At 41.3% G+C, this 27,225-nt stretch overlaps 1 protein-coding gene across 10 annotated transcripts in view; it reads right to left on the bottom strand.

Moving 5' to 3' along the window:
• Positions 1 to 27,225, bottom strand: part of FHOD3 (formin homology 2 domain containing 3) — a 1,229,746-nt gene that overhangs the window by 649,373 nt on the left and 553,148 nt on the right. For all 10 annotated transcript variants that reach the window (XM_085606822.1, XM_085606824.1, XM_085606823.1 and 7 more), the window contains exon 4: positions 22,699 to 22,766. In XM_085606822.1, the coding sequence (XP_085462948.1) occupies positions 22,699 to 22,766 (68 nt within the window). The remainder of the gene's footprint in view (positions 1 to 22,698; positions 22,767 to 27,225) is intronic.

Genomic DNA, 27,225 nt, shown 5'->3' with positions numbered 1-27,225 from the left:
AGAAAACACAGAAGTGAAACCGAAATGCGCAAATACAAGCTCACCAACGAAAAGAAAGAAAGTAAGAGAGACAATGAAGCCATCCAATTGCGAGTAGTGGGTGGGAAAAAAGTCCCATTTCAGAGGTTTATTTTTAAAACAATAGATCCTTGCAAGCGACACCGAGTCCTTAAGTGAGTCCTAAATATATGTGGATTTTTTGAGTCAGGATAAGGAACAGTCTCAATCTGCATATAGGAATAAATTAAGAATAAAATATTTCATAGAAGGGGCTAAGGTGAAAAATGCACAGAAGGAAAAAAAATGTCCCTATGTGATATGTAACAACATTTTATTGTCTGTGAGTGAAGAGAGGTGGTTCCTGTTCCAGGCCAATTTTTAACATGCCTAAAATTCATGTATGTTTAATGAGATTCTATCTCACTGCACAGACTGAAATCCTTAGGCCCCCAATATGGGATCATACACTAGTCCATCTTGGTGAAGATGTTCACAGTACGTATATTGTTTCTGTTGTGGTAGTCATTGAATAAAAGAGAGTAGGAAAAAGAGACAAATTCAGAAAGGAGATGGTGAAAGGACAACAAGGTAGAGCTGGAAAGAATAAGGAAACAAACTGACAGCTGGAGTGCATGAACATAGAGAGAGAAGAGAAAGAGAGACTGACACACAGAGAAGACAACAAGAGAAAGCGAGTGTATGTGTATATGCGCAGACATGACATGCTGCGGACTGGCCAATAGGATAAAATGTAATTACACAGACATTGAATATAGGAACCGGACAACTTCATATCTGTTTCATTGATAATGCAATATTTAATGGCTGTACTTATTATGTCAGGTTTCTAATTACTATCTTGGTTAAGTGCTGTTCTAAATACATTGAATCCTATCAGACATGTACAGTGCGATGAATGTGGTATGCACACAAGAAAGACTGTGATGTCTGATGTATTTGTTTCATCTGCGACTATGGTTTCTCACACGTCAACAAAATGTCGCCGAAACCATTACGGCCATATAGGAATATAGAAACTGCTTTATATTGAACAATCAATTACTTGATGTTCATTTAGAAGGCCCTAATGTCAGGCCACGCGGCATTACATCAATGTATCCATAAGGCTCTTTTACTTGACTTCTTATGCATATAACTTTGTGGCTTTATCTGCAAACCTTTACTACTACTGGACCTCGACTTGGATTTCTATGTATATATTATTACTGCTCTATTTACAAATATACTAGGGGTAATTCGTGTAGCATGCCTTCTCCATCCAGCATCTGTCTGGTTTCATGTATTAAGTGACCACAAGACCATTGAAATCACCGCACCTCTCAATTACCAAACTCAACCACGCATTCAGCAAGGCGTACTCTCACAGCGGCGTTGCCCAACTCGGAGTAGTAACTAAATGTTTGTTGTGATCTGCATAACCACATCTTTTATCTGTGCCTCGAATATGTGGATATAACTCTTACTATCTTTTTTTTTTTTTACATTCTGTATTGCCTAGCTCACCAATATTTCTTGTATAGCATAATTATACCCAAATTACAATTAAAGCAATACTACAACCATAATTCCTTCAGACCATGGAGAAGCTTAGAAAAAAATCGCCAAATCAAGGAAACAATCCCAATCAAACAACAATTCTGTAAGAAAGTTATTAGAAGCTTATGCAGACGATTCCCCTACGTAAAAAGAGTATAAGCAGCAGGTTCAAATAATTCATTACAGGAAACATGGTTTTGCATTTTACGTTCCCATTCTTATGAAAAAAATAGACTTCAGAAAAAATAAAAAGTTGGTGCAAACTCTTCCAAACCAAGAGGTTGGTGGAAACCTTGCAGAAAGAGGGCATAAGTAAGCTGTCATTGGCAGTTGTATATACAAGGTAATTCGGCCAAATAGTCTCCACCTTTTCTTCGGCACCGGTAACACTGCCCATATTGACAGCTCTATATCTGCAGGGCAGTAAGCCCTGCACTGCAGATCCACACCAGTGAAATGAGACATCAGTACTGTCTCTCGATAAAGGGCTGAAGAGGAGCTGCATTTTATTGAGGCAGGGGAGGGACCCATCACAGCAGACATGTTTCCCAATGTTTCACTCCCAGTATCATTGAGTTTATGTGTCAGCTTTACCGAGGTACACAAAGTTTGCCGATGAGGTCTTAGGTCTGAAGTAGCCAAAAAACTTAAAATACCCCCCACTTTGATCCATCCCTCGAACGCCGCCAGGTGAGCAAAGCGAGTGAACTCTACCCACTCTAGATGAGGTCACTCAATCCAGCCTTCTGTCCATCTGTTCATGTTCCCATTCATACATCCATCCTGTCACTATTCCATCCATCTACCCTCTCATCATAACAGTCTTGCATCCATCCTCCTACTCATACTTCCAACCACTCCTCCATACTTTTGCCCATTCATCCATCTATTCATTTTCATCCATCCACCAATTCACCCTCCTTTTATCAATCCACTAATTTATCCTTTCACCCTTCCATCCAGCCATCCACCCTTTCATCCAGCCTTTCATCATTACAGACACTTTCTTTCACTCACCCATGTAAATCTTGTTTTCCCCTTGCATCGATTATTCCTTTTATCCTTGCATTCATCCTTGCATCCTCAGTTCCTTCCTTATTTTTATATGTCCTTATTTTTGCGCTCCCTTCCAACCCTCTTTCCGTCTCTTTCATTCCCTCTCTTTTTCTTTTAATTTCTTTGCTGTGGTTAACTCTTGATCACTGTGTTGTTTATCATTTTCCTTTACTTTTGATTTTTTAATGGCGCCTGCCTGCAAAGCTGCAGCCGGGACGGGGTCATAAATAACTATAACTGTCAACACCACCCTGTGCTTAAGGGGGGGGGGGGGGGGGGATTCACCACGCCACTGCCACTCATAATCTGTGATCTATAATGTACCTTCTATGCAATCACGTAGTCACAGAGTGGAATTATGATACAGCGGCAGTACGTTTACCCTTTGCAGGACCACAGTAGACCACTGGAGCCTTCTGACCCTAAGCAGCGGTGGCCGGCACAGGTAAGCGCGGTAGGGTGGGGCAGAGGGGGAAGCCGACAGACGGCAGAATAGGTATTATTTATCATTTATTTTATTTTTCAACGATAGCCTGCACATGTGCAAACATTTCTATTTTAGGAAACCATTACTCACGCAGATTCGTTATATGTGTTCTTCTGCAAAAACATGACTCGCTTCTTTACATAAATTGTACATCCTGTCCCTGCACTGAACATCCACCGAGAGGTAAGATGATCATCGTAGAAGCAATGTGTGCCTGGCAGGCAGCAGATCAATTCACAAAACAGAGTTGCTGGGACCTGTTGAAGGAACCCCACAGAATGAAGCTCCTCTCTTTCCCTTTGGCCAGGTTCCCCTTATTATGTCCTGGTAATATATGTGAACTGAGTCGATGTGCCACGTGACGGCACTGGGGCCGAGCCAGCGTCAACAGCAGCTCTGTCCATTGTTCACTTCTGTAAGGCACTGTGTCAAGGGGTAGATTTCAACACAGTGTGGCATAATCTGGGTTCTAAGTATATCCCACATTTTGAAGTCACTCAGTAGCAAACAGACCATTGTGGTGAAAAGCGAGTTTCATATTATACAAACATAACGTGTATTTGTAAAACACACGTACACCCTGGTGGGTATCTTGGCGGAGAATAACAAATGTTTATTGTCACTCAACTCAATGGTACTCATTTTATCGACCTCAGAAGGATGAACTGCTGAGTGGACCCACCAGGACTTAAACCTGTGACCATGAAGTCAAACACAGGCCCCTTCAGTGGGAGCATTAGTCCACTAAGCCACCAGACCGTGCTTCAATCTTCAGTTTCATATGAACTTGCAGTACGTTGGCCAAGCAACACCAAACAGGCTCACAAGTATTCTGATATTTTCCAAAGATTTACACATTTTGTAAACCTTGTTTCATCATCAGGAGTGGTAGGGCAATTTTAGACTCTTGTAATCAATGCCTGTTTTTCATTGTACTTTGATACAACTAGTAGGTGGTGAAGGTGCTATTCAGATAATCTACAATATCTTTTATTGACCCAGAAAAACTGTGACAACTAACATGATGTCAGCATGGTACATATAGTTCACAGCTAGTACTGCCTACTTTTTATTTGATAAACACTATGGCAGCTATTTTCAAGAAATGCTTTGCGCTTTGACAGTGCCATATACACAGAGGCAGCAGACCCGATTCTTCAAAAAAAAGTTCAGACAATGGTTCCCTTTGCTTTACGTCTACTTTTGGACAAAATATTTGTTTTTTAAAATTCATACAGAATTCCAGGAGTACCCTGGGAAACTGATACTCTGGTTCTAGTATTCTCAGTGCATTCCAAAATTATCACCGGGGAAAGCGTACATTTGCACATGCATAAATGTGACATCTAACTGGAGAAACCCATTTTGCTACACCTGCACCTACACCCAGGGGTGTAGTGTAGCTTCAGGAATGTGTTTGGGGTGTAACACCCCCCACATAAATAAAGAGAGAGAGACCCATATGGTGGCTGAATTTCAAAATGCAAAATCAGATACCCTGGAATCCATACCGGTTTCCCTGCTTGTCCAAATTGTGTGATCCTTGGCCAAATGTTTATAACACAAAGCCTATTTTTCTTTCGGTATCAGACATGGGTGTACTTTTAAATACTTTAGTTCAGAATGTGCAAGCACCTCTTATATTTGGTTTAATACACTGTAGCTCTCCTTCATCTAAAAGAGAATAAAGGCCACGCTTAGGGCTCACATGAAAACTGCCTTGGCTCTTAGTTCACGTTAAATATACCATAGCCTGAGCCATGCACAACACCAGTGACATGAGGCAAAAATGATCCAGGATAAAGAGGAACTCCAACCCGCGAATACCAAGAAGGACCCCATGCAATCAAGGCCTAGGCTCAGGAAAATCGCAAGACACAAGAAAAAGCCCTCATGCCACGCCAACAACCGAATTTCACAGATGGAAGGGGACAAAAACTCGTAAGCTAGAGCTGAAAACCCCAAAAGACATAAAAGCTCGAAGAGCAGTCCACTATTACCTTTTTAGAAGATCAAAAATCTAGCCCAGAGGACGTGAAGGCAAAATTGGACCCAAGGAATGGATCGAAAGGCACTCTAGGGATCTCCCCGCATCAGGCAGAGGAAACATAATGAATTCCTTGACCTATAAGAGAGTCTCCACAACAACAAAAATGGATGACCAAGGAACTGTAGACCCAGAACACCCTCTACCATTCTTATGCCATACAGATGGAAATATGCCTGGAACAGGAAGACAGAAAGGGAGCACCCTTCCAAAAGGAAGAACCGAAAGGGCCAAGAAGGCAACCTCCTGCTGTGAGTTCACACATAATCACAGACATGAATCCTAGCTTATCCAGAAGCTTTGGGATCAGAACAATGAAAAAAGAGAAATCTAAAGGAGAGGAAACTAAATACGGACCTGGCCAATAGACCGGGAGTTGAATAAGTTCAACCCTACTACCTGAACAATGGGGCTGTGGAACAAGAGTCAGAGAGAAAGAGGATCATAAATAAACCTAATGCTGCTCAAGTGACAATCAAACACAGACTGACAGAGGGTTTATCCCAAAGCCAAGAGGCAGCCGAGGAGAAGAAGATATAGAGCTATCAAAGAACTCAGACGTGGCCCAACAATACACCAATCTGGAGCTAGACCTTCTTTGGAAGAACTTCACAACCTAGGCACAGCTTATCAGACTAAAACAGACCAACTCCAGAAAAAAGAGGGATAGTTTTCCAGGCTAAATTCGGACAGGACCCAGTATGGACTGTGGCTTCCTTCACTACAGTGTATTAAACCAAATATCAGAGGTGCTTGCGCATCCTGAACTAAAGTATTTTAAAGTGCGCTCATATCTGATACTGAAGGAAAAGTAGGGTCTGTGGAATAACATTTATGCCCAGGATCCCATAATTTGGACAAGCAGGGAAACTGTGATCGATTCTAGGTTATCTGATTTTGCATTTTGAAATTTAGTCACCAGGTTGAATCCAGGCACCAGGGTTAAGTACTAGAAAAAGCTGCACAGGAAGTCCAGAACAGCCAGAAAAATAGAAAGTTCCAAGGCTGCTCAGGCCTGTGCACCAAAAAGTAAACTGGCACTTTAGACATAAGTACAAAGTTGGACACGAGTGAAAACTTGGAGGCTCAAAATCCAAAGAAATACTTTCACCTTCACCCTGATCAAACCAGAATCTGTAAGGAATGCTAGATAGCATCCATAAGACCCAATGAAGGCCTTGGGAAAGGAGGTATTTGACACTGAGGATTCCAGCCCCCCTAAGTAGGTTTTGAAATGAATCTCTTGTGTTCAGTATGTATGGGCCTTGCCTGCTAGGTGGAAGCCATTAGAAAATGCATTCAAGAGGGGATCGAGGTCAACACAATCCCCTGCAGTGAGAAAAGAAGAAGGAACTGTCAGCGAGTGAAGAATGAATGCAAGGAGACCGTACACAGGACCAAAGCTGGCAGAACAAGGCAATATGCTTGAAAAGGACAGCAATTGTGCAGACAGCATCATTGCCAGGAACAGGAGAAATAAATGGCTTATCTGCATCAAAGTGTGCCTAGAGAGCCTCAGGTCCGGCCCCCAGAAATCTGCCAGTCTAGACCCAACCTGGGCACAGGCACCATCAGAAAACCCCATGGAGGTAAAGAGTATCGCACCCTCAAGTAGTGTGTTTTTTTAATAATGTCCCTCTTTACTGGCTTGAGATGATCAAAGGCCTGAGTGGGTTTTGTCGGGACTCAAACCACAGGCTGATGTGGGCAGCATATATGAGAGGGAGCACTCAATCCACTCTATCACTGCCAAACCTCAGGAAACTAACTTTTGGGGAGAAATCGCCCCGGAAGTTCCCAAGGATCCATCACATCCTAAAAGGTGCACTTAGAACACACCAGAAGGGAACAGGCAAATGTCCTTGCACAGGGAGAAGCCAGTCATCTACAGGCGTACTCCCATACCTACAAGACTCGTAAGCAAGCAAGCCACAAGATTATTTAACTTTCACTTATATGACAGATCCATGAAATACCCCATAATCGAAGTTAGATCTAACTCACAGTTAGAGACAGTGTAATGGCAGGGCTGGAACGCTAACTGTCAAACTGGAGGCCATAAATCAGGCCACAAGCGATCCTCCAGAGAGGGATGAGTCAAAGTCATCAGTTGGAGGAAAGCCTGGGGGCTGATCCAGCAGCCTTATAATCCAGAAAAATGCAGGGAAAGGTTTATACGAGATGAAAGCAAAGGACCACCATCTCTCATATTTCAAGAATAAAACAAGCCCTGGGCGCTTAACTCTAAGTCAGAAGCACCCCACTGCATCAACATGCACTTCCTACCATGGCCCACTGAGGCCAAACTGAGCATAACGGCTCTGTGCCCAGCTCAGTGATGCAATCATAAGAGAGGAGGACAAACCAGCATCCTCCTCCCCCACAGGCAACTCTCACGGAACGAGGGGGGGGGCAGCGCAATATCGTTATCATGGAAAAACTGTACAACATTGCACAGTCACTGGCAATATTTGCCTCAAAATATAAAATATATATAGATATATATGTATTTTCTCCTTAGCTCTCTTTCTTGCATTGTCCCGTCTCTCATTTTTAGGTCCCGCATACTAGACAGCTGCTATACGTCACATTATGGCTTATGAAGAACATAGAGGACCTTGGAGCCCACTCATCACTTTGTATTGCTTGGCTTTCCTGCCACTCTTTTGTTATACGTTTTTTGATTATGTCCCAGCTTGCCAATCTTGTGTTGATCATTCCCACAGAGAATTCCCTCTCTTTGATTAGCTGGCATCTCTGCTTCCACTGCTTGCATTTCAAGCACAATTTTTTTATTTTGTGTTAAGCACTACATGAAAGCACACTTGTGGTCAAGCTTTCTTCCTTGTGTACTTCTCTCACCCTGCACTCCATGCCGCTCTATGTCACCCAAGTGCTTCTACCCATCCCCTCACTGTAGTGCTCACCTGTGCTCTTCTTCCCATTGCCTCTCCCACCTACACCCTCCTCCTCTCTCTCTGGTTTCCTTCCCCACACCCACGTCATCCATATTGCTTTCCCCAACCGTGTGTCCCATCCCTATCTTTCCTGCCTTTCCCCGTGTTGCTTTTACACCCCTCCCACCTTTGTGTTGCTTCGTCGTCTTACCCACCCTCCCTCCCCAGTATTTCTGGTCTTCTCCCTGCTTTCCACCATGTTATTTCCATGTTCCCCCATTCTTCCCCGTATTGCTTTAGTCCCGCCGTTGCTTCCGTCCCCCCAATGCTCACTTGAAAAAAAAAACGTTTGCACGCTTTCCTTTCCTCATAGTTACCAATTCAAACCTGGATTGGTAACTAAAATATAAAAAAAAATCCCCATAACATTTTGTAGGCATCCACATGCATGGTGTGCATCTACAAAATGAGGCTGGCAGTCATGTCAAAGGACTTTTTTAACCTTAACCACAGTACACACCATCAGAGAGGCTAAAAACCATTAGCAAAGCCAATAGGCCACAGAGGGAAGACCTACTGGCTTTGAAAATGCTTGTGTTATATGTACACTGCTCTGGCTAGACGCTGACCTCTGGCACTGCTGAGAAAGAGACTAGAGAGAGGACAGAAAGAAGGTAGTAGAAGAACAAGGAAGGAAAGAGCATGGTATAGTGAGAGAAGTAAAGTAGAGGGAGAAGAGAGGTAGAAATAATGAAGTAGAGAGATGTGTGAAGTGGGGATACACATAAGGTAAAGAGGGAAAGGTGAGGCACCCAGAAAGGCAGAAATAGAAATTAGGAGGAGAGAGGTAGAGAAAGAAAGGTAGAGACATAGCTAAGGTTTTAGAGCTACAGAGAGCTAGAGATAAGGAAACGGAAAGATAAAAAGTGGGATAGGAGTGAGACACATCGAGGGGCAAGGTACTGAAAGAGGTAAGATAAGGAGGTAAGTTAGGGAGAGGGAAAGATAGAGAAAGCAGGAGGTTGACAGGTAGAGAAGTGAGGCACAGGATGACAGGTCAACAAAATAGAGTAGTCCGGCAGGTAAACATGGAACAAGGAAGAATAGAGACATGGGGTGTAGACAAAAAAAAGGTGTAATACAGAGACAAAGGTGAGGTAGAAAAAGAGAGTTGAGCCTTATACAGTGGTATGGAGAGAAGGATGAAGAAGAAAGAGAGAGAATGGTGAGGCAGGAAGAGTGGTAGAGTTAGTGAGGCGAGGTAAAGAGATGTATGAATTGAGAGAGAATGATGTGGTTAAGCTGAAATAGTAAAGGAGATACATAGAGACATGAGAGGGAGACAGAATGTAATAATGGATGAGAAAAAAAGGTTGAGAAAGTGGGGCATGAAGAAAGGTGCAAGTTAAAAAGAAAGGTGAAGTAAAGTGAACATATGTAGAAAGAGAGAGGAGAAGCGGAGAGGTGAGGTAACAGATGAGCGGTGAGGTTAATTTAGAGGTTAGGTAGTGAGAAAGAGGTGAGAGGCAAATTAGATAGATATTGGTGAGGGTAGAGAGAGGAATGCAAGAGAAGTAGGGAGAGAGGCGCTACAGATGAAGAGAGCAATAGAGACATAAGGTAAAGAGAGATCATATTGAGAGGGGGTGAAATAGATGTAAGATAAATACAATGAGATGAGCTCGAAACAGAGAAGTGAGGTGCAGAGAGAGCAGTGAGGGATAAAGATGAAATAAAGAGAAGGGACAGTGAGGTAGAGCTCTAGAGTAAGACACACTAAGAAGTAGAACGGTGAGGTCATGAGAGAGGTAAGGCAGAGTGGCGTATTGAAAAAGACATGAAGTAGAAAGTAAAGCTAGAGCGGTCGGTCCAGGATGGGAGAGTCAGAGGAACAATGGAGGGGAGGTATGGGAAGATGCCAACGTGGCTCGGCGATGGAGGATGGGGGATAGGGTAAGGGGGCAACAGAGGCACTTGAAGTGGGAGGGAGGAGAGAAATAAATAATTACAAAACGCCTTACGGAGAAGGGGGGATGCAAGTGACAAGCTTTGTAAGATAGAAGGGAGCAAAAAGGAGAATACTGGGGGACAGGTAATTGATAGGTGAAGTAGAATATGAGGCATAGCGAGGAAAACATGCAGTCCGATTGAGTGCTAAGCGAAAAAGAAAAAAGTAGTTCCTTGATGTAAGCAGTGAAGAATACACGTCATCCAATCAAAAGGATGGCAAAGAGGCTGTGCTCCATGAGAGGGACACACACATGAAGAGGAAGGAAAGCCACTGAAAAAGAAGCAAGCCAATGACACTGACAAGAAAGCAGGCCCAAAGAGCACCTGAAGTATTGGCATTGAGGCAAGAAGAGGCTCTATAGATCATACTGTTCCGATCTCCCGCCTGCTACAGCCTTCTACGAAATACAAACAGAGAGAGTTTGAGAACGCTACTGTTTTTTGGTAAACACCACGGTGGCCAATTCTGTGATTCCTCAATTATTTTGATTACTTTACTGAAAATGATTTAGCCACAAATTAAATTTCGGTCACCCAGGAAGATGGCCCAACACACGTTTCATGACTGCAAATGCTGCTTCATCAGGGCCAAAGAATAATTAAATTACAATATTCAAAAATATCTTTTTCACACAGGTCAATTATCCGGTAAAAACACAACACTCAGATATGCAATGAATTATTCAATCTGTTAGACCATTACATGCAGGGTGACTTCAGTTATGGTATATAGTGTTTTACATACGTCCAAGACACAGTCACAGCATGATAACCGAATCCTCCATTCCAAGGAGGAGGGTTCGGTTATCACCTTTACTGTGACCTTCCTACCGCACTTTCTAGATCATAGCTCCTAATATCTAATTCTTCAGTTATTGCACTTTTTGAGTGTAGCTTGTTCTGTCTTGTATAATATGTGCCTTAGTATTTAAAAAAAATCTTTACCGACTTCTTTGCCTATGGCAATAAATTAATTGAGAAATGCGGTGCCGCGTGTTCATTTTCCTGGTATTTCAACCAATAGCAAGCAAGGGAAGCGCAATGCATCTGAAAATACACTCATTCATGAAAGGAAAAGCTCAAGGCAAACATGAAGGGAATGTATTTTTTTAGTCACTTTAAATAAAACTGAGGAATTTTAATTACTGCTGCGGTTATAGTCTATTTTGGGCCATTTTACTTGCAGGTGCTGGAAAAACATTCCATAAAAGGGGTCAAAGGAGAGGAAAACACTTGAGAACTTTTCTTAACAATAATTTGCAGAAATATTTTTACATGTTGATATACCCTTGAGACAGTTAGAGACTAAAGTCTTGCTGTTGCGATCCCTCAGTAAACTGCAGGTCAATGGTAGGAAATCTCAGTATGGTCAACTCCATCCTTCCATCCTTCTGAGGTTGATACATTGAGTGCCACTGACATATCCAATAGCTTCAGCTGGTATGTAAGCTCTACTAAATATAAAAAAAATGCAAGTGCTACATCGAAACAATCATTATTACATAAATTGTCTGAGTCCACTGAAAACCAAAGCAGTGCTTCGCAGGTTGTTGGGGAAAAGCACAAAAACAACACATATTTTTTCGGAACTCAAAGATTGTCAAATTCAGACCGTAATATTCTCTCTATGACTCTACAGACACATTATGTAGTTATTTGGGCTTCACAGCAGAAAGCCATTAAGCTGCCCTGGCCACTGCTCTATCTGGCAGTCTTACTGGGTAGTTACAGTTAAGATCGTGTTTCCATAGGAAATGCCTTTTTTGTGTTGCTAATAACGTTGGTGTTGTTTGACGAATCTCCATGAAACCATCCAAAAAAGTGCTACTTTTTGACTAGTTTGCACATGGAAAGTTTAGGGGTGATCCGTCAAGCGTGGGCTAAGGAAAAAGAAGGGGGGGCAAAACGAGTCTTCCCCATTCATTTTTCCATAGGGACTTTAGACACAGCTACAGCCCAAACAACTGGACGGATTTACACCAGATTTGGCAGAAGCCTAGGTCTTGGTGCAGAAACAGTTTGTGTGTTTGGTGTAAATCCATTCAGTAGTTTTGAAACATGTAAGGTTGCAAACACATGATATATATCAAGCCGCAGAGGATCCATGGAGCAGACATATCTCATCCTGAGATCTGGTTGGCTGCCACCACCACCTCTACTAGAATGTGGTAGCAGCCATCTTAGGACTTGGAACTTGGTCCAAAGTCCTAAGAAAAATGCAACTAAAGACATAAGGGGGTAGGGTACGAGTAGCCAGACACCCCCTAGGGGGGGAAAGACAAAGTGTTAATTTAAGAGGGTGGGCGTGTGCCCCAAAGCCACCAAGAGGTCCCAATAACTGCATCCCTGTGGCTATATAACATTTGGAGGGGAGGGTCTATATGGCCCTTTCTTCCTATGCTTTCAAGAGTACCCCATCCCCCAGGGCTGAAAATGTAATAAGTGTCCCGCGGTCCCCAACCCCTGAGACACCATCTACTTCCCTTCAGAAAGCTGCTCCCACTCAATGGGAGAACAAAACTTTTTCCTGCCCACGGTCTTGGGCAGGTAAATGCTTTGATTGCTTCCATCCCACGGGAGGAAATAAAAATTCCTCCCATTGGTTTGGAGCAATGCCTGCTTCCGTTGGACCCATGATGGGTGCAAGCAGAGGAGCTGGCAAGGCTATGGGGGCCCTGGGCCTACCCCTGTAGCCCCATCAAGGAACTTAGCTGTGGAATGCCTCAGGCGAGCACCAGGGCACCCCACTTTTTTTAAAAAAAAGAGGCCTGGTTGTGGCCAAAGGCCCTGTGAGGCGAGTGGTTGGCTGCCTGCGAGGGGTTGACCGAGGCCTATGACCAACCCCCTACTACAAACAGCCAAAGAACATATGTGGCAGGAGGTTGGCTTTATGTATGGTAATACAATATTACTTTATGTTAAAAAAACACCTAAAAATTCACAGAAAAAAACATATGCTAAAGTAATGTTCTAGTTAGGTGAAATGTTCAGTAACAACATAATGTTTTAAACACTAAAACCAACAGAAATTCACCAGTTATAGTTATCTTAAGTAACTCTAACTTGTGCCATATGGTGACCAGAACTCACGTCCTCGCCATACATTCTTAGTTACCACACATATTTTATCACTCATTACATCTTCTAAGCAATAGTTGATTATATCACTGCAACACTTGCAATTACATTTTTGATGAGAAAAATATGCATCGCGGAGTTATGAGTTCTAGTTACCATTGGGCACGAGCTATAGTTACTTAAGATAACTCTAACCAGTGAATTTCTGTGGTTTTTAGAGTTGAATGTAGGAATGAATTTCGAGTCCCAGTTCACAATTTCCAAAGATGGGTGAGGCGAAGCATAGAAATGTTGCTAAATATAACAAGCATTGGCACAGCCAATAGGTGGAGCCTTTGGGACGTATTGTCTTTTCCAATGGTTTTTAGTCACACTGCATTCCCCATGCTAATGGCTAAAGGTCTAAAAAAAAATGTGAGTGCTTGACTGTATTGAGGTACGAAAACTGCTCCTGAAGTGTGGGGCAAGTGACCCACATCAGCTCAGAAAGCACTGCTGTGGAGGTCTCAAGAACCTCATTAATTTGAAAGTGGTGGAGGTAAAGCCATAGTTTACTTTTAGGTGAGACCTAAGGAAGAGGAAACCTTCATTCTTTAGGTCGAGGGTAGCCAATTGGACAGCAATCCAGAGGGAGAGGAAGAGGGAGCTCCCTCCAAAGGTAGATGGCCTGTGCTATCTTGGGTTTCTCTTAGTCTAAAGCTCTATTGGATAGTTTACACCTGGGAACTTCTTCCCCGTTGATTAGAGAGTGTTCAGGAGTCACACCCACCCACTGGCTAGTGATACTTACAAGGCTGGCACATCACCAGGGCGCCTGAGAACACTCTCTCGGTCTGTGGAAGAACAGAGCTGTTCGAGACCTGTGAGGAGACCTGAAGGGCTGGACCTGCTCCCATGTGTACCTAGGACAAAGAAGTGGGCTCTATGGGTCAGCTGATTGACCTCTTGTGTGGCTACAGAGAAACAACAGTCTTTTTCCTGAAGTGTGCAGCTATCTAGAAGAGGTCTAGAACCTGCTGGTGGCCTCTGCTGGGTAAGTTCTGACCCCTACGTACTGTCCCTGAAGTTCTCGGAGCCTTGGTGGTGCTGAGAAGGACTTATTTTAAAATCTCAGAAAAGGTTAGACTTAAAAAAATATTGGATTTCTTGACCTCTGGAGGGCTGTAAGAAACCAGCCCAAGCCAATCTGTTCAAGGCACGACCTCGCCTAGGTCCCAGTTACCCACGAACAGTTGTTAATGATTAGTGTTTACTTTTTCTTAGTGCTTTATCTCTTAAATATTTTAAAAAAAATCATATCCATGATTCCTTTTTTTTATTTTTGGAATGGGGATGTAATTTTGCTTATTATATTCTTCCCTATGTTTATAAATTGGAGTGAGATTTTCATTGTGTTTTGTTTCTGACTTTTTAAATGTTTTGGTAATTCTAAATGTTTAACACATTTTCACTAAGTTAAGCCTGTCTGCTGTGTGCCATAGCTACCAGGGGTTGAACACAGGCTTAAACATTGAAAACTTTGTCTGCACCTAGCAGGTTAGTAACTTTATCACTTGTGGTGGACTACCATCAACCCCAATTAATAATTTGCTTTCTTACAATAACCAAATCAGATCAACAATATTGAGCACAAGCCTTCCCGCAAGGCAACCATCATGTACACAGTAATAAACGTATAAATATGTACAAAATTGCCACGATCAAGACCATAAAATCCTCCTAAAATAGCCCAACATGGATTATCATCATCATTAGGCTTTATTTCGACAACTTGTGTCATAAAAGCTAAAAAGAACGCACAGATTAAAATACAATGAAGAATATAAGAATGAGCGATTGGTACAGCACATGTCACAATAGGCGTGCAGGATCTTCCTTTCACAAAAATGTGATTTCTACAGCAGACTGCCTATGAGATGGTATAGTTTTGGACCAGCATATAATAACTGTTTAAGGATTATCACGCTCCAAGCCTTCTAATGCTAAACGGTTTGTTCGATTAGGTCACCAAAACCAAAACCTTTGTCTACTAGGGTAATCTGATCTGTGAGTTTCCATTTCATAAAATACCTGCCTGCAGCCGTTGGCCACAGTCTAATAACAGCCCATCATAAACAGACCAAATCTAGGAAATATGGCATAACTTTTCCCAAAGATTCAATAAGGCCTTTAGCCTTTACCATTGGGTTGATCAATGGACATTATCCACACCGGCCCACTGACATGCGCATATGGTAGCACCATCATAAATACAGTTATAAAATTACAAATATGTACACAATTGCAGTTGGCAAAGCAACATACAGCTCCTCCTTAAAGGGCCTAACGAGGATTGTAACAATGAAAATCTTCTACCCCCAAGGTTTGTTAACGGGTTTGACAAACTCCCAAACTATTGTCTACTATGGTAATCTGTGAGGTTTCAAGTAATAAAATACCTGTCTACAGCCTGTAATACACTGCGACAACAATCCACGGTTAAAGCCACGTTTATTTTAGCAAATGGTTTTCACAATAAAAAAGCTAGGCCTATTGTCTTTACTGGAGGTTTTCATAATAAACAGGTCTAGATTTTAGCCTTGGCTACTTATTGACTTGCCACCATAACCAATAAAACAGTAATGTATTGAGCATAAGCTTTAACACATGGCAGCCACAGAAGACGAAACACCATAATTATTCAATAATTTAGGAGAAGTTGCATCATAGTGGTGTATGAGTGTTCTTAAAGGGCACGCTCCAACTCTCACAACGGCATGTGTGTGACCGAAATGCGAAACACAATTACTTGGCTTGCTAATGAGCCGGGCTTATACAAACTGAAGACAGACCTAAAAATGGATGCTACAGAACAAAACAGTGACAAAGCCAACAGGCCTCGCCTTTTGGCTCTGCCAATTCATACCTATTGGGTTCTGCAATGTTTTTACCCGATGTTGTCAGCATCAGCGAAAAACATAAAAACATAGCATTGCTAATGGCCCAACGTTTTGGTATTTGGGAAGTTATATATTTTCTCATTATTTTAAAACTAATGTTGTGTATCTGTTAATGAATGGGTGATTGATGTGGAAATTGGAATGATTAATGATTTAGTGAGTGCAAGCTTGAATATTTAAATGTATATTTGCCTCGATGGACTACTGAGTAAGTGTACCAAAACTTGGTTAGGTTAAAGAATATGTGAGTGAAAGTCATTGAACAAACAAATAATTTTTGTTTTATGTTTTTTCAGAGGTTTAGTTTTTAAGAACAAAATGATACGCACGTATTTAAGCAAAACGATATTTAAGTGTTGCATTTGTTGTTGCAAATTTTGTCTCTACAAATTCTTTGTATTAAGATACCATCTTTTTTATCAGTGAGAAATATATACATTTTATCAGTGATAGTAAAACATTCTAATTGAAGATTTACAACAAAAACTGTGCGAAGCACATATATGCATATATACACCATTAAAAAAAGAAAAGCACTGCGATGTCTTATTTTATTTATAAAAGTTGTCTTCGGCAGAGTTTTGCAAAATTTCAGCAACACCTCAATTGCAAAAAATAATACCCCATGCTGAAGACAGTGCCAGTGGCATCTCTTGTCACTGAGTGAAATATTAGAATATAGTAACATATTTCTTTAGTGGAGAGCAGAGATCTACTGTATGGTATTGAATGGTTATGTGTAAAGTGCTGTCTACTCCTGACAAGACGCTGAACGGCTTGAGGCAGCATCAGTTAGAGCGCTTGCATGGGGTGAAGTACCAGAAAATAGGAAAGATGTATTTGGTGGAGGGCGAGATATACTGCATAGCACTGTGCGGAATCGTTATTTATTTGGCACTTTCTACTTCGGACGAGGCACTGAAGCACTTAAGACGGCATCACTGAAAGCTATTATATGTTTGGAAGTATCAGAAAATTAAAAAAGTGTCTTTGGTGGTTGGCAAAGAACTAATGTATGGTATGGATGGATATTTACACAGTGCTTTGTACACCTGTCAAGGAGACAGTCCATGTGAGAGCACTTGAAATATCAGAATATATACATTATTTCTGTTTCCGAGCTATCATGTGTAGTATGGTTTGGTACTATTCTCAATAGCACACAATAAAACGTGCACTGACACCTCGGCCACATCAAAAAATCTTACACTGGAAATCTAGCAATTTCTAGCCACAGAAATTCTCTCTCCCAACATCCAACAACCATATTAAGATTGTTTGGAAAAACTCTTTCAGTATGTCTTGCTGCTTGTTTAAGATTCTTGAAAAGAGCAAGATTTCATTTACCAAACCATGGCATTGCTTTCTGTATGCGGGTCTTGCGTGAGTAAAAATAAAAGTGGTCGGGTTGTTTTGACTTGGTTTCCAATTGACCTGCTGTTTGGCTGACATTCAGATGCGTTGTTTTGTTTCCGAATGAAGGCAAATATGAGACAACTAGTGCCTTGAAGTTCTCTCAAGAAGTGACATACAAAGACAGAATAGAATCCAAGTGAATTTATCTGTGACAAATACTTTCATTAAAAACATAGCAGCCTGATGTGCTATGGCCTCTTCTGGCACTTCAGACTTCCCAGCTTCCAAATAAACACAAAAACCCTCCAATTGCAAAACAACAACTTCTTTTAAGGATATATGCCAGGGTTAGGAACACATTTTTATATGCAATCTTAGAGGGTCATTATGACAGTGGTGAATCCACCACCGGCAGCTTGCCGGTGGCGGATTCACCACTATCGTGTGGCAATTCCCCGCCCGCCAGATAAGGATGGCGGACGGATTGCTGGTGGATGGAAAGTCCGTCCGCCACGGGTACGACACAAACAATCGTTACAATTGCCTGTCGGACCCGGAAAGCATACCTAGAATAGTGGCGGTGCCTAGCAGGCACCGTGCCTAGCGGGCCCCCCCTTAAGCAGGGGCATGTTAGTTTTGCACTTAAGGGGGCACCTATGGTGCTCCCCAACATTTCCCTGCACCATGTGGCAGGCATTTTTACCATTGCGGCGGGAGCTGCAGCCAGCAGCATCCAATCCAATGGTAAACATGCACAATGTGACTGCCACAGTGGTGGTCACATTGTAATTGCACTTGCGGAACTGCCGCCATATAGGCGGCCGGTCCCAATCCCTGTGACGACGGCGGACGGACTAAAGTTCATCCGTCATCGTAATGACCCCCTTAATTTCTTAGACTTTCAACAGTTACGAAACATCTTACAAAGGCAAGTGATGAATTGTTTATGTGTGTTGAGGTAGTTATCTTTGAATTTCATAATAAAAGTGTGATGGAAGAAAAGATTTCTCAATTTTGTTTTCAAAAATGACTCGCGACTGGTTGGTATTATATTTAGGACATTTTTCATACCTCACGGACACATAAAATGCCTGATACTACATTTTTATTTTTGCCTTGCCTGAATCAAATATACTGGTATGCACAGTATTTCAACAATCCTAAAAGTATTTGCAGGAAAAAATATGTTTTGAGAAAATGGATTTACATAATATTTAAGAATGTTTTTAATGCTTTATTAAACTATCTTCCCTTCTTGCCACTCAAGTATCCCTTCCTTGCCTTACCCATCCATTCCACTTTGTTCTCTCCTTTCCTCTCCTGTAGAGCTTTGAAGTAGCCTCAAGGCAGAGTTAAATTATATGTAAGTGTGGTGCCTATGAGGACAATAATGCTACTGCCTGCATTGGAATGATGCTAGTGCAGCGGAATAACTGTCCACAAAAGGATTAATACGGTTACACTTATTACAGTGCTTAATTTGTAAAATATTATGTGCCAGAGCTCTGATCAGGAGGCCACTGCAGCTTGCACCACCCATCGCCCTTGTCATCGCTGTCAAAACAACTACTAACCATCTCTCTCGCATGTAAATGCGAAAGTTCATATTATTCCAGGTCCCCAAAGCTAAAGGGATGGCTGGGGAGGCAGGTATTAGCCATTTTACTGTATATTGTAATCCTAAACTACCATTGTTCTGCTCATCTCTAAATTAGATGAGCAGCGCCACCATGTGGTGGACTGTTCTAAGAATGATGTTGACAATTAGGTGCCGGTGCCGAGCACCGGAAACCAATTAAGTGCCGGTGCTGAGCACTGGAAACCACCAGCTCAAATTAAGCACTGCTTATTGGTGTGTCAGTGTTATTTAGATGGTTCAATCGTGGTTTGTTTTTTGATTAGGAGTTACATTTCTCAGGGTGCTATTGTTTTTGTTTTATTTGACTGAATGACACATCTGTGTCAGTGCTCTTGTGTAGACGATCTAAAGCACCTGTTATGTCAGCAGCAGAATATTGATACTGAGGAAAAGAGAAAGTTAATCAATTGGGAGTGGGAGTCTGAAGGCATAGGAGCAGGTGTGTTGAATTCCTATAGCCCATGCCCACGCCCTGTTTCAGGTCAAGGATAGCAAGTTTTCATGTTTAGTCTGTCCTTGGGACAAGTAGGCTCAAGCCCCTGCAGCAAAAACCCTTTGGCTGCATTGGCAAGGGCCTTGTCTACAGGTAAGGTAACATTCTTGTTATTCTTTTAATGTAGTTTAAACTTGTATTGATGGTTTATTAATCCAAAAGGTGAGCGCTCTAAGGATATGTAGTAAGTTCGGACTGCACGACTAACAGGGGTTCTAGTATAAGTAACAATGTGTACAGGCTTGCAAAGTTTAACAATATGAGGCTACGTATAATGCTCCCAGAATACTCTCTGACTCGATGCAAATATTTGCAGAAACTTGAAAGCAACATTGAAGATCCTCTGCTTTCAAAAATAAATGTTCACAAATAATGCACTAGGAAAAAAGGTTTTGCTAAACTACTGTGAAATTTCATGTACCATTTCTTTGAAGTATCATTTAGTAAAATGTTAGTATTTCTCAAAAACATTCATAATGGAAAATCAATGTAACCAGTTTCAGCATTATGGGAAACATGAAACTAAATGAGCACTGACAAAGACAAAAGGTCTGAAATTGGTGGTCAGCCTTTTGGTTTTGTCAATGTGTTTTTTGTTTTGACATTGTTTTTGTAAAACTTTATTGTTGTTGGAGCTGCCATGGCCTCACTATTATAACAAACATTGGCAAACAGTTAAAATATTTTTTGTTTTCAAAAAGCATACATTGCCACAGTAGTCCCTGGGACAGAACAAAACTATTTTGTGTGCTGATATGCTCCTTGTGAAAGAGCAGAATGCTGTCACTCACAGTGAAGCCAGCCGATAGATAGAATTTTAGTAAAAACAATTGTAGTTGGTTAACGCCACACCTAATTAGTGGCCCAATTCTTAAAGAAAGTCACAAAAGTGCACCGATGGTATATGTCCTTGCATTAGTGCAGATTTACGGCTTTAATAAATTCACAAGAATTTTCTAAAGTAGGCCAGGAAATAGCACTCCTAGAAAATATTTGTGAACAGCATTTTAGCACCAGCAAATGTGCATGTGTAGATTTCCTCATGCATAAATCCATTGAGCATTTACAAGCTCACTTTCCCTCCAACCACTTTATTCCCTGACAATAGAAGAAGTCTTAGTTCTGCCTTTGTCAGGAGTACATTTCCAACCTGTCTCAGTATGGGAAAAGATCAGAGATGAGCTAATGAAAACCCCTAAATCTTGCAAATTAGAACAAGCAAGTTAGTAGGTTTGCACAGACTCAAAAGGGCATTCCAATCCTGGAACTATTGCTTAGCGCTACCGCCAGCCCCAGAATATATATCTGCATAGAGGTGGCAAAATAAGGGAATTGCTAGTGTTCAAATCCTACCAAAATATGAGTCCTGGCATAATCAGATAGGCTATCCGTGAGATTGAGGTCATAATGTGTCACCACACTACATGGCACCAAAGGGATGAGTGGATTTTGTTACAGGACAAGTAGGTTTATGAAGCATCCTGTCCCATGGACAAGTAGATGTTTTTATTAAATTCCATACCCCTAATAGGAGTCAAAATTTGAAGTAAAAAATGTACAGAGGCCACAAGCCACAGATTTTGAAGGTAACCCTGGTGGAAACCTTTATGCAACTAGCTCCAGGGATCTCCTAGATTTTGAAAGTAGTGTCTGTCAGATTTATTCCCATAGAGTTTCTTGGTCACCCAGACCTCCTATGTTTTTCAGTGAACCAACATCCCTTCCTCTGCGGATTCACTGCCAAAACGAGGGGGGACCTGAGATAAATCGTATATCTGATGAACTTCCAGGATCCAACCCATTTGATCTGCTTTTGAGGTAACAGTTTTAATCCAAAGCTTGCCTGTGGAGTAGAGAACTGCTCAGGCATGAATGAAAAGAAGGTGTTGAATGTGTGTATGAAAGAAACAAAAACAGGGGACCCGGCAGGGACCCCATGTTTAGCCTATTCACTTGTAAACCCACCACAGTCACATGTAATAATGACTGAAAATGACAATAGGTGGGCAATCTGGTGAGTGAAATCTAATTTATTGTGAAGCAGTTTGGAAGGTGTAAGACACAGTTCTCAGAAATGTATTTAAACAGCGATGTAGTTGATTGAACATAGGAGTGAACAACACTTTTGTAAATGCTCTTTCATCAAGGAGAGACTGTTGGCCATATGTTCAGTTGTTTCATACAATATAATAAATAAAATAATGTTTCACAACTAAAGGCATGGTCGGGCAATTGTTTACTGTAGTGAACCGTGCACCTTATGTTCTACAGTTATGCATATGCCAGTCATGAATAAAAAGATTACATATTCAACGTAATTGGAGCCTCTTAAAGTATTTAGTTTATAAAATAACACAGTTCATCACCTCAGGTAGAAATGTTACATTTTTGCAGTGCACCTGTATACCCTATTGGAAACTCTAATAGGGTATACAGGTGCACTGGAAGAATTCATGTTAATTTAGCATCTGCCACCCTGCTAAAAGACATCGCGCCCTCCTGTTGAACACATAACTATAGAAATACGGATACAAACGAAAGGGCCCAGTTCACAGGCATGAGAGGTAGAGTGCTAAGTATAGTGTCTATCTAACTATAAATTTAAATGCATAAGGAATAGGTTGCATAAGTAGGGTACAAATTATGTGCCAACGGGTGCTGCAGAGGCATCACTAGTTTTGCTTGATGTAGGTCTGTCAGAAATTAACAATTTACATAATATTTTAAAATGAAAGTTTACATTAGCAAGAAAGTTTAGTTTCATTGTTCAAGAACGGGCCCAAACAAAAAGTTGCATTACTAACAATTGAAATATTCAAGAAGACATTACTTCATTAAAAAGGTATTATTTTGCCTGTGAATGGGGAGAGAAGCTTGAATGTCTTGAACTATATTATTAAATTATAGTTAGTTAGAAGCTCATCTTTTATGCTAAAATCCCTCCACAAATGAACAGTAACCTCTCGTGATCTTTTTAAATCCATGAATCTACAAGAAGGAAAAAAATATTTTTCCTTTATTAATTCACCTGACCTTGCATAAAATGCTGCTAAAAGGATTACATTGCACTGATGTCATTAACAATAAGCACGTGCACCACCACATTATGAGAAAAAAAATCTACTTTCTTCCAACTTACCTGAAAAATTTGCTTTAATGAAAACAGCGCTCGCCTCAACTCACGGCCATTGGAGTTGTAAAGTTTTTCTGAAAAGAAAAAAAAACAATGTTGCCATAACTGAAGCTCCCAAAAAATACCCAAATGAAAAAGCAATCTTTTTATTGAAAACAATCGCATATTACTTAAGAATGAAATATGAAACATAGTAAAATATAAAACCTTTGTGTATATGTTTAGGTGAATGATACATAATAATTATCTAAAGGGAAAATAAATATATACAAATTTGAAAATTGTGCTTTGTACTCAGGAAGTAGTGAATGATGGCATAGATTTCCACAAGCAGTATCTGGCAGGTCCATTAGTTTGAAGTAAATAGGTTTATGCATTTTAATTAAATTGGACAATACTGTTATTTTTATGGCTTGTGTATTATTTCCTTAAGCTGCACAAGCATGCATGTGCTAAGGTATGTATTTCCTTTGCTTTGCATTAACACATACATGAAGTAGAATATATATGATTAATTCCTACGAAAATCTATCTACCTGAGGGCTAGATAATGAAAGGAGAATATCAGAAAAGGTGGCATGTATATTGGTAGTATGCATTTTGTGCATTGCAAACATGCATATCCACGTTTCTTCATTCAGGCCCTGATTCACAGATGAAGCATGAAGGTCAGGTTGGCAGTGTTAGTGCCGTTCTGCCTCCTGCAGCCCTACTCTCTCTAAAATAATGTAATTCCAAGAACCACATGGTTGGGTTGAGGGGTGAGAGACTGTAACAAAAGCATTCCTCAATTCCGCAGGTCCCTGCCTTTACCAATGCGCTCTAGGCAGATGCCTGGTTCACAAAACCTTTGCTGTTAATCACGCTTATAATACTCCTGCCTTACTCCAGAATTAAACAAGCATTGGCATAGCCAATAGGTCTCGCTTTTGGGAGCTTATAAGTGTTTAGCCATGCAACAGTTGCATAACTAAATACTTATAAGGTCCCAAAAGCGAGACCTATTGGCTATGCCAATGCTTGTTTCTGTTTATTACTGCTCTGTAGTAATGGCGGCACCCGTGCTTTAGCTTAAACGTCTTAAGCTAAAGTCGGGTGCCGAGATTGCTTCAAAAGTAAAGAATTGTCTATTTCTTTACTTTTGAAGCAATCTCAGCACCCAACTTTAGCCTAAGATGTTTAAGCTAAAGCACGGGTGCCACCATTACTACATAGAAGAAATAAACACAAAAAAACAAGCATTGGCTCATGGAGAACATCAAAGCGGCCATGCGGCCGCGAAAGTGATCACGATCAAGCGCGGCGCGCGTGCTTGCGCACATGCACTGTAGCTCTAAGCTGGCCATGGTAGCACTTTCTGGAACCCTCAACAAAAAGTCTCGCCAGACCAGCGCATGCGCTGGGTCAGGCGAGACCTAAATATCATGACACTTTAAGAGTTAGCCAGGTATGCACCACAAATTCTGAATTGCAGCCATAAGCCACAAGTACACTATGGGGCTCATTACGATCTCGGGCAGAAAGCCTATCCCTGACAGTCAGAATCTCCCTGACCTCGTCGGAGCCCTTCCGACCGACTCGGTCGGTTTACAGTCCGACCGCCCGATTACGATGTTTGCGGTTGGAACGTAATCCGCACGGTCATTCCGACTCGGTTCCGACTGACTCGCGGAGTATTCAAGTCGGTCGGAACCGCACCGTAACCCCCTATAGACAGCATTGCCGCTGTCAGCCTGTCTGACACAGGAAGGCTGTCGGAAAGTGACTTTGGGGGCCCCTAGCAGGACCCATTAGCCTCCGTGGCCTATGATTGCTGGCCGAAGGGATACCTAAGGGACCCCATGAAAAATCCTGCACTGTGTGGCAGGCACCATCGGGTGCCTGTGACAAAGTGCAGGGTTTTCTGCACACACCCCATTTCCCCTTAGGAGCCTGTGTTATGGCCGGTTGTTGGGTAGCACACAAGCTCCCATAGGGAACAATAGGACTCCGGCTGAACAGTGTTCGGTCGCATTGTAATCGGCAGTCAGAACCGACAACCGTGTGTCGGTCGGTCCCGAGTCCGAGACAGTGTCGGGCAGAGGCAATTCCGCCCGACATCGTAATGAGCCCCTATGAGTAAACCTAGCACTTCTCCACGGGCAAACCTGGAATTTAAGAGTAAGCCATAAAAACTACAAGCTTAAATCACACTGATTCATAATAAACTCATTGAGATTTGGCCCCAGGCCATTTCTTCAGAGAGACTTTAGAGGTCCATCCAGGAAAATAAAAAGGATTGAGTCGCAAACCTTAATATAGGGTTGTGAATCAAATTCTGTACAGCAATGTACATGTTGTGCTATTTATGAACACTTGTTTGCAGAGATTTCTTTATTTTATTTCTCAGACAGCATGAAAATGTTCACAATAATCTTTATTTGCATTTCTTATGGAACATAAAAACAATAAAACGTATACAGGAGGAGGAATCTACCAGGCATGACTCGATTTTGAGGTGATCAAATAGATTATGTGGCACAACACATGATTAAATCATTTTGATCGACAGGAGACACTGATCAATGACAGCTTCAAAGGGCTCAGTCTATAGTATTCTTGCTAGCTCACCTTTATCGGGTCGTGCTTATGTGTACACCCTTGATCCTTATAAAAAGACCTTAATATCTTGTTGCACTCAAGACCTGCCCTCCACTCAGCTGTATTTGGTGCTCCCTCTTTGGACAATATCCCTCTTTGCAATGACTAATCTTAGCCCAATAAATATTTTGCCTATTGGTTTGTCTGTAATTCTGCATTATTCAAGAGGGCCCACAGTGCAGTGAGGGAAATTTGTACTCACAGGTGATTTAGGTTTCTTTGTTACCACTTACTCCAAAATCAATAGAATAATATACACCCCCACACCTAGTGCTTAATTTCTAAAATGTTGAGTGACTGTACCCAAAGCGCTGCTTAGAAGCCAGCAGGAGGCGCTATTAAATGTCAGCATGCTGAATAACCAGGCTGCGCAGTACTGAATCCACCTCAGCCTACTTTAATCCACTGCCAGACACACTCTGCCCCTTGATCTCACTCTTGCAGGTTTCTGCTTTCTCCTTTGGTGACTTTTTTCGCCTTTCTTCATCCATCTTTCACATTTGTTTGTTTTTCCCTCTTTTGCTTTTGGGAAATGTCTGAAAATGAAAAATAAGTACTGGTGCCCAAAAATGAGTGGCAGTGCCCCCCACTGGGAAACACTAGTCCAAATTACGCACTGCCCACACCCACTGTAAAAGGTCTCCCCATCACACTACAGACATTTTGGAGATGACTTGCTCTGATATATTAAATGGTATATTAAATACTGTGAATCCTACATCAGTTCAAAACCCATACAAAGGGCTAGAGCACAGAGAGAATGCGGAACCTGGACCATCCATTTAGGAAGGAAGGACGCTCCAGCTTCTGTGTATGACACGCCCAGAGGACTACACTTCCGGTATGCCCAATCTAAGCTGCGCACATACAGATAGGAATGTGCTAGCATATATTCTGTTTATGAATGCAACCACATAAAAATTGCACCTTATTTTAATTAGCACAAGTGTAAATTACACAAAATGATTATGAAGCAGACCTAAGTATCAAAAACAAAGCTTAATGATAGCTTGACAACACAATCACAAAACAACATTTTCATTTAACCATTCTAAAGTAATGGTACAGGTTTGGGCACGCAAGTAACACTTACTTATGGCAAAATCTTTTGAATTCGACTCAAAGCACATTAGTATTCTGCACCTAACTTTCAGTTGTTTAAAAGATAAACTTAGATTTTATAAAGCATTATTTTGATTTTTCTTTAGAAGCATTGCATTAACCGAAGGCCACAGTTGATGCACAATGGATTCAGTCTTTTAAACTCGCCAGTCTCTACAAACTCTATAAATTATTTTATACCTACAGAAAGTTGATAATAATGAAGGCATCTACATAACCTTTGCTCGTCACCTATTTATATAGAGGTATGCAGTATGTTGTACTGATGATTCTCAATGTTATTTTGTTATTGGCCAACAGGAGTTTCGTGGCTCCGAAGAGCGTGTTCTACTCATTGTTTCAGCCATAATGATATGTAAATAGTCTTAGTATCCAATGATATTATAGAATGAATCATAGAACAGACATTTCTTTATTGCATCCTTCAATATTTTCAATAACCAGTCATCAGTAAATTATTTATTGGAAGCCTTTCATTGAAGAAATTGACTTTTTGGTATACATTTATAGTGTGACTAATGATAGTTCCTCCTCTTCAATGGATTCTGTAAATGATCTGTCGGATACTATCTTCAAACCTCATTTTCATCCGAAACATAAATTAACTTGCAAAGTGATGACAACATGGTTAGCATCTTTAGGTGACACCTTGTAGAGGTGGGCTAGAGGAGTGACACAAAAAGAACTTGGCAGAAGTAAAGGGGAAGAAAACATAACAATAATAACCCATTTGAACACTCCGGCTCAGATCCACTGTTGAAAACCGAACTT

This window comes from Triturus cristatus, chromosome 5_2 (assembly GCF_964204655.1).
Source record: "Triturus cristatus chromosome 5_2, aTriCri1.1, whole genome shotgun sequence".
NCBI classification, from domain to species: Eukaryota; Metazoa; Chordata; class Amphibia; order Caudata; family Salamandridae; genus Triturus; species Triturus cristatus.
This window is presented reverse-complemented; position numbering and strand designations above follow the sequence as displayed.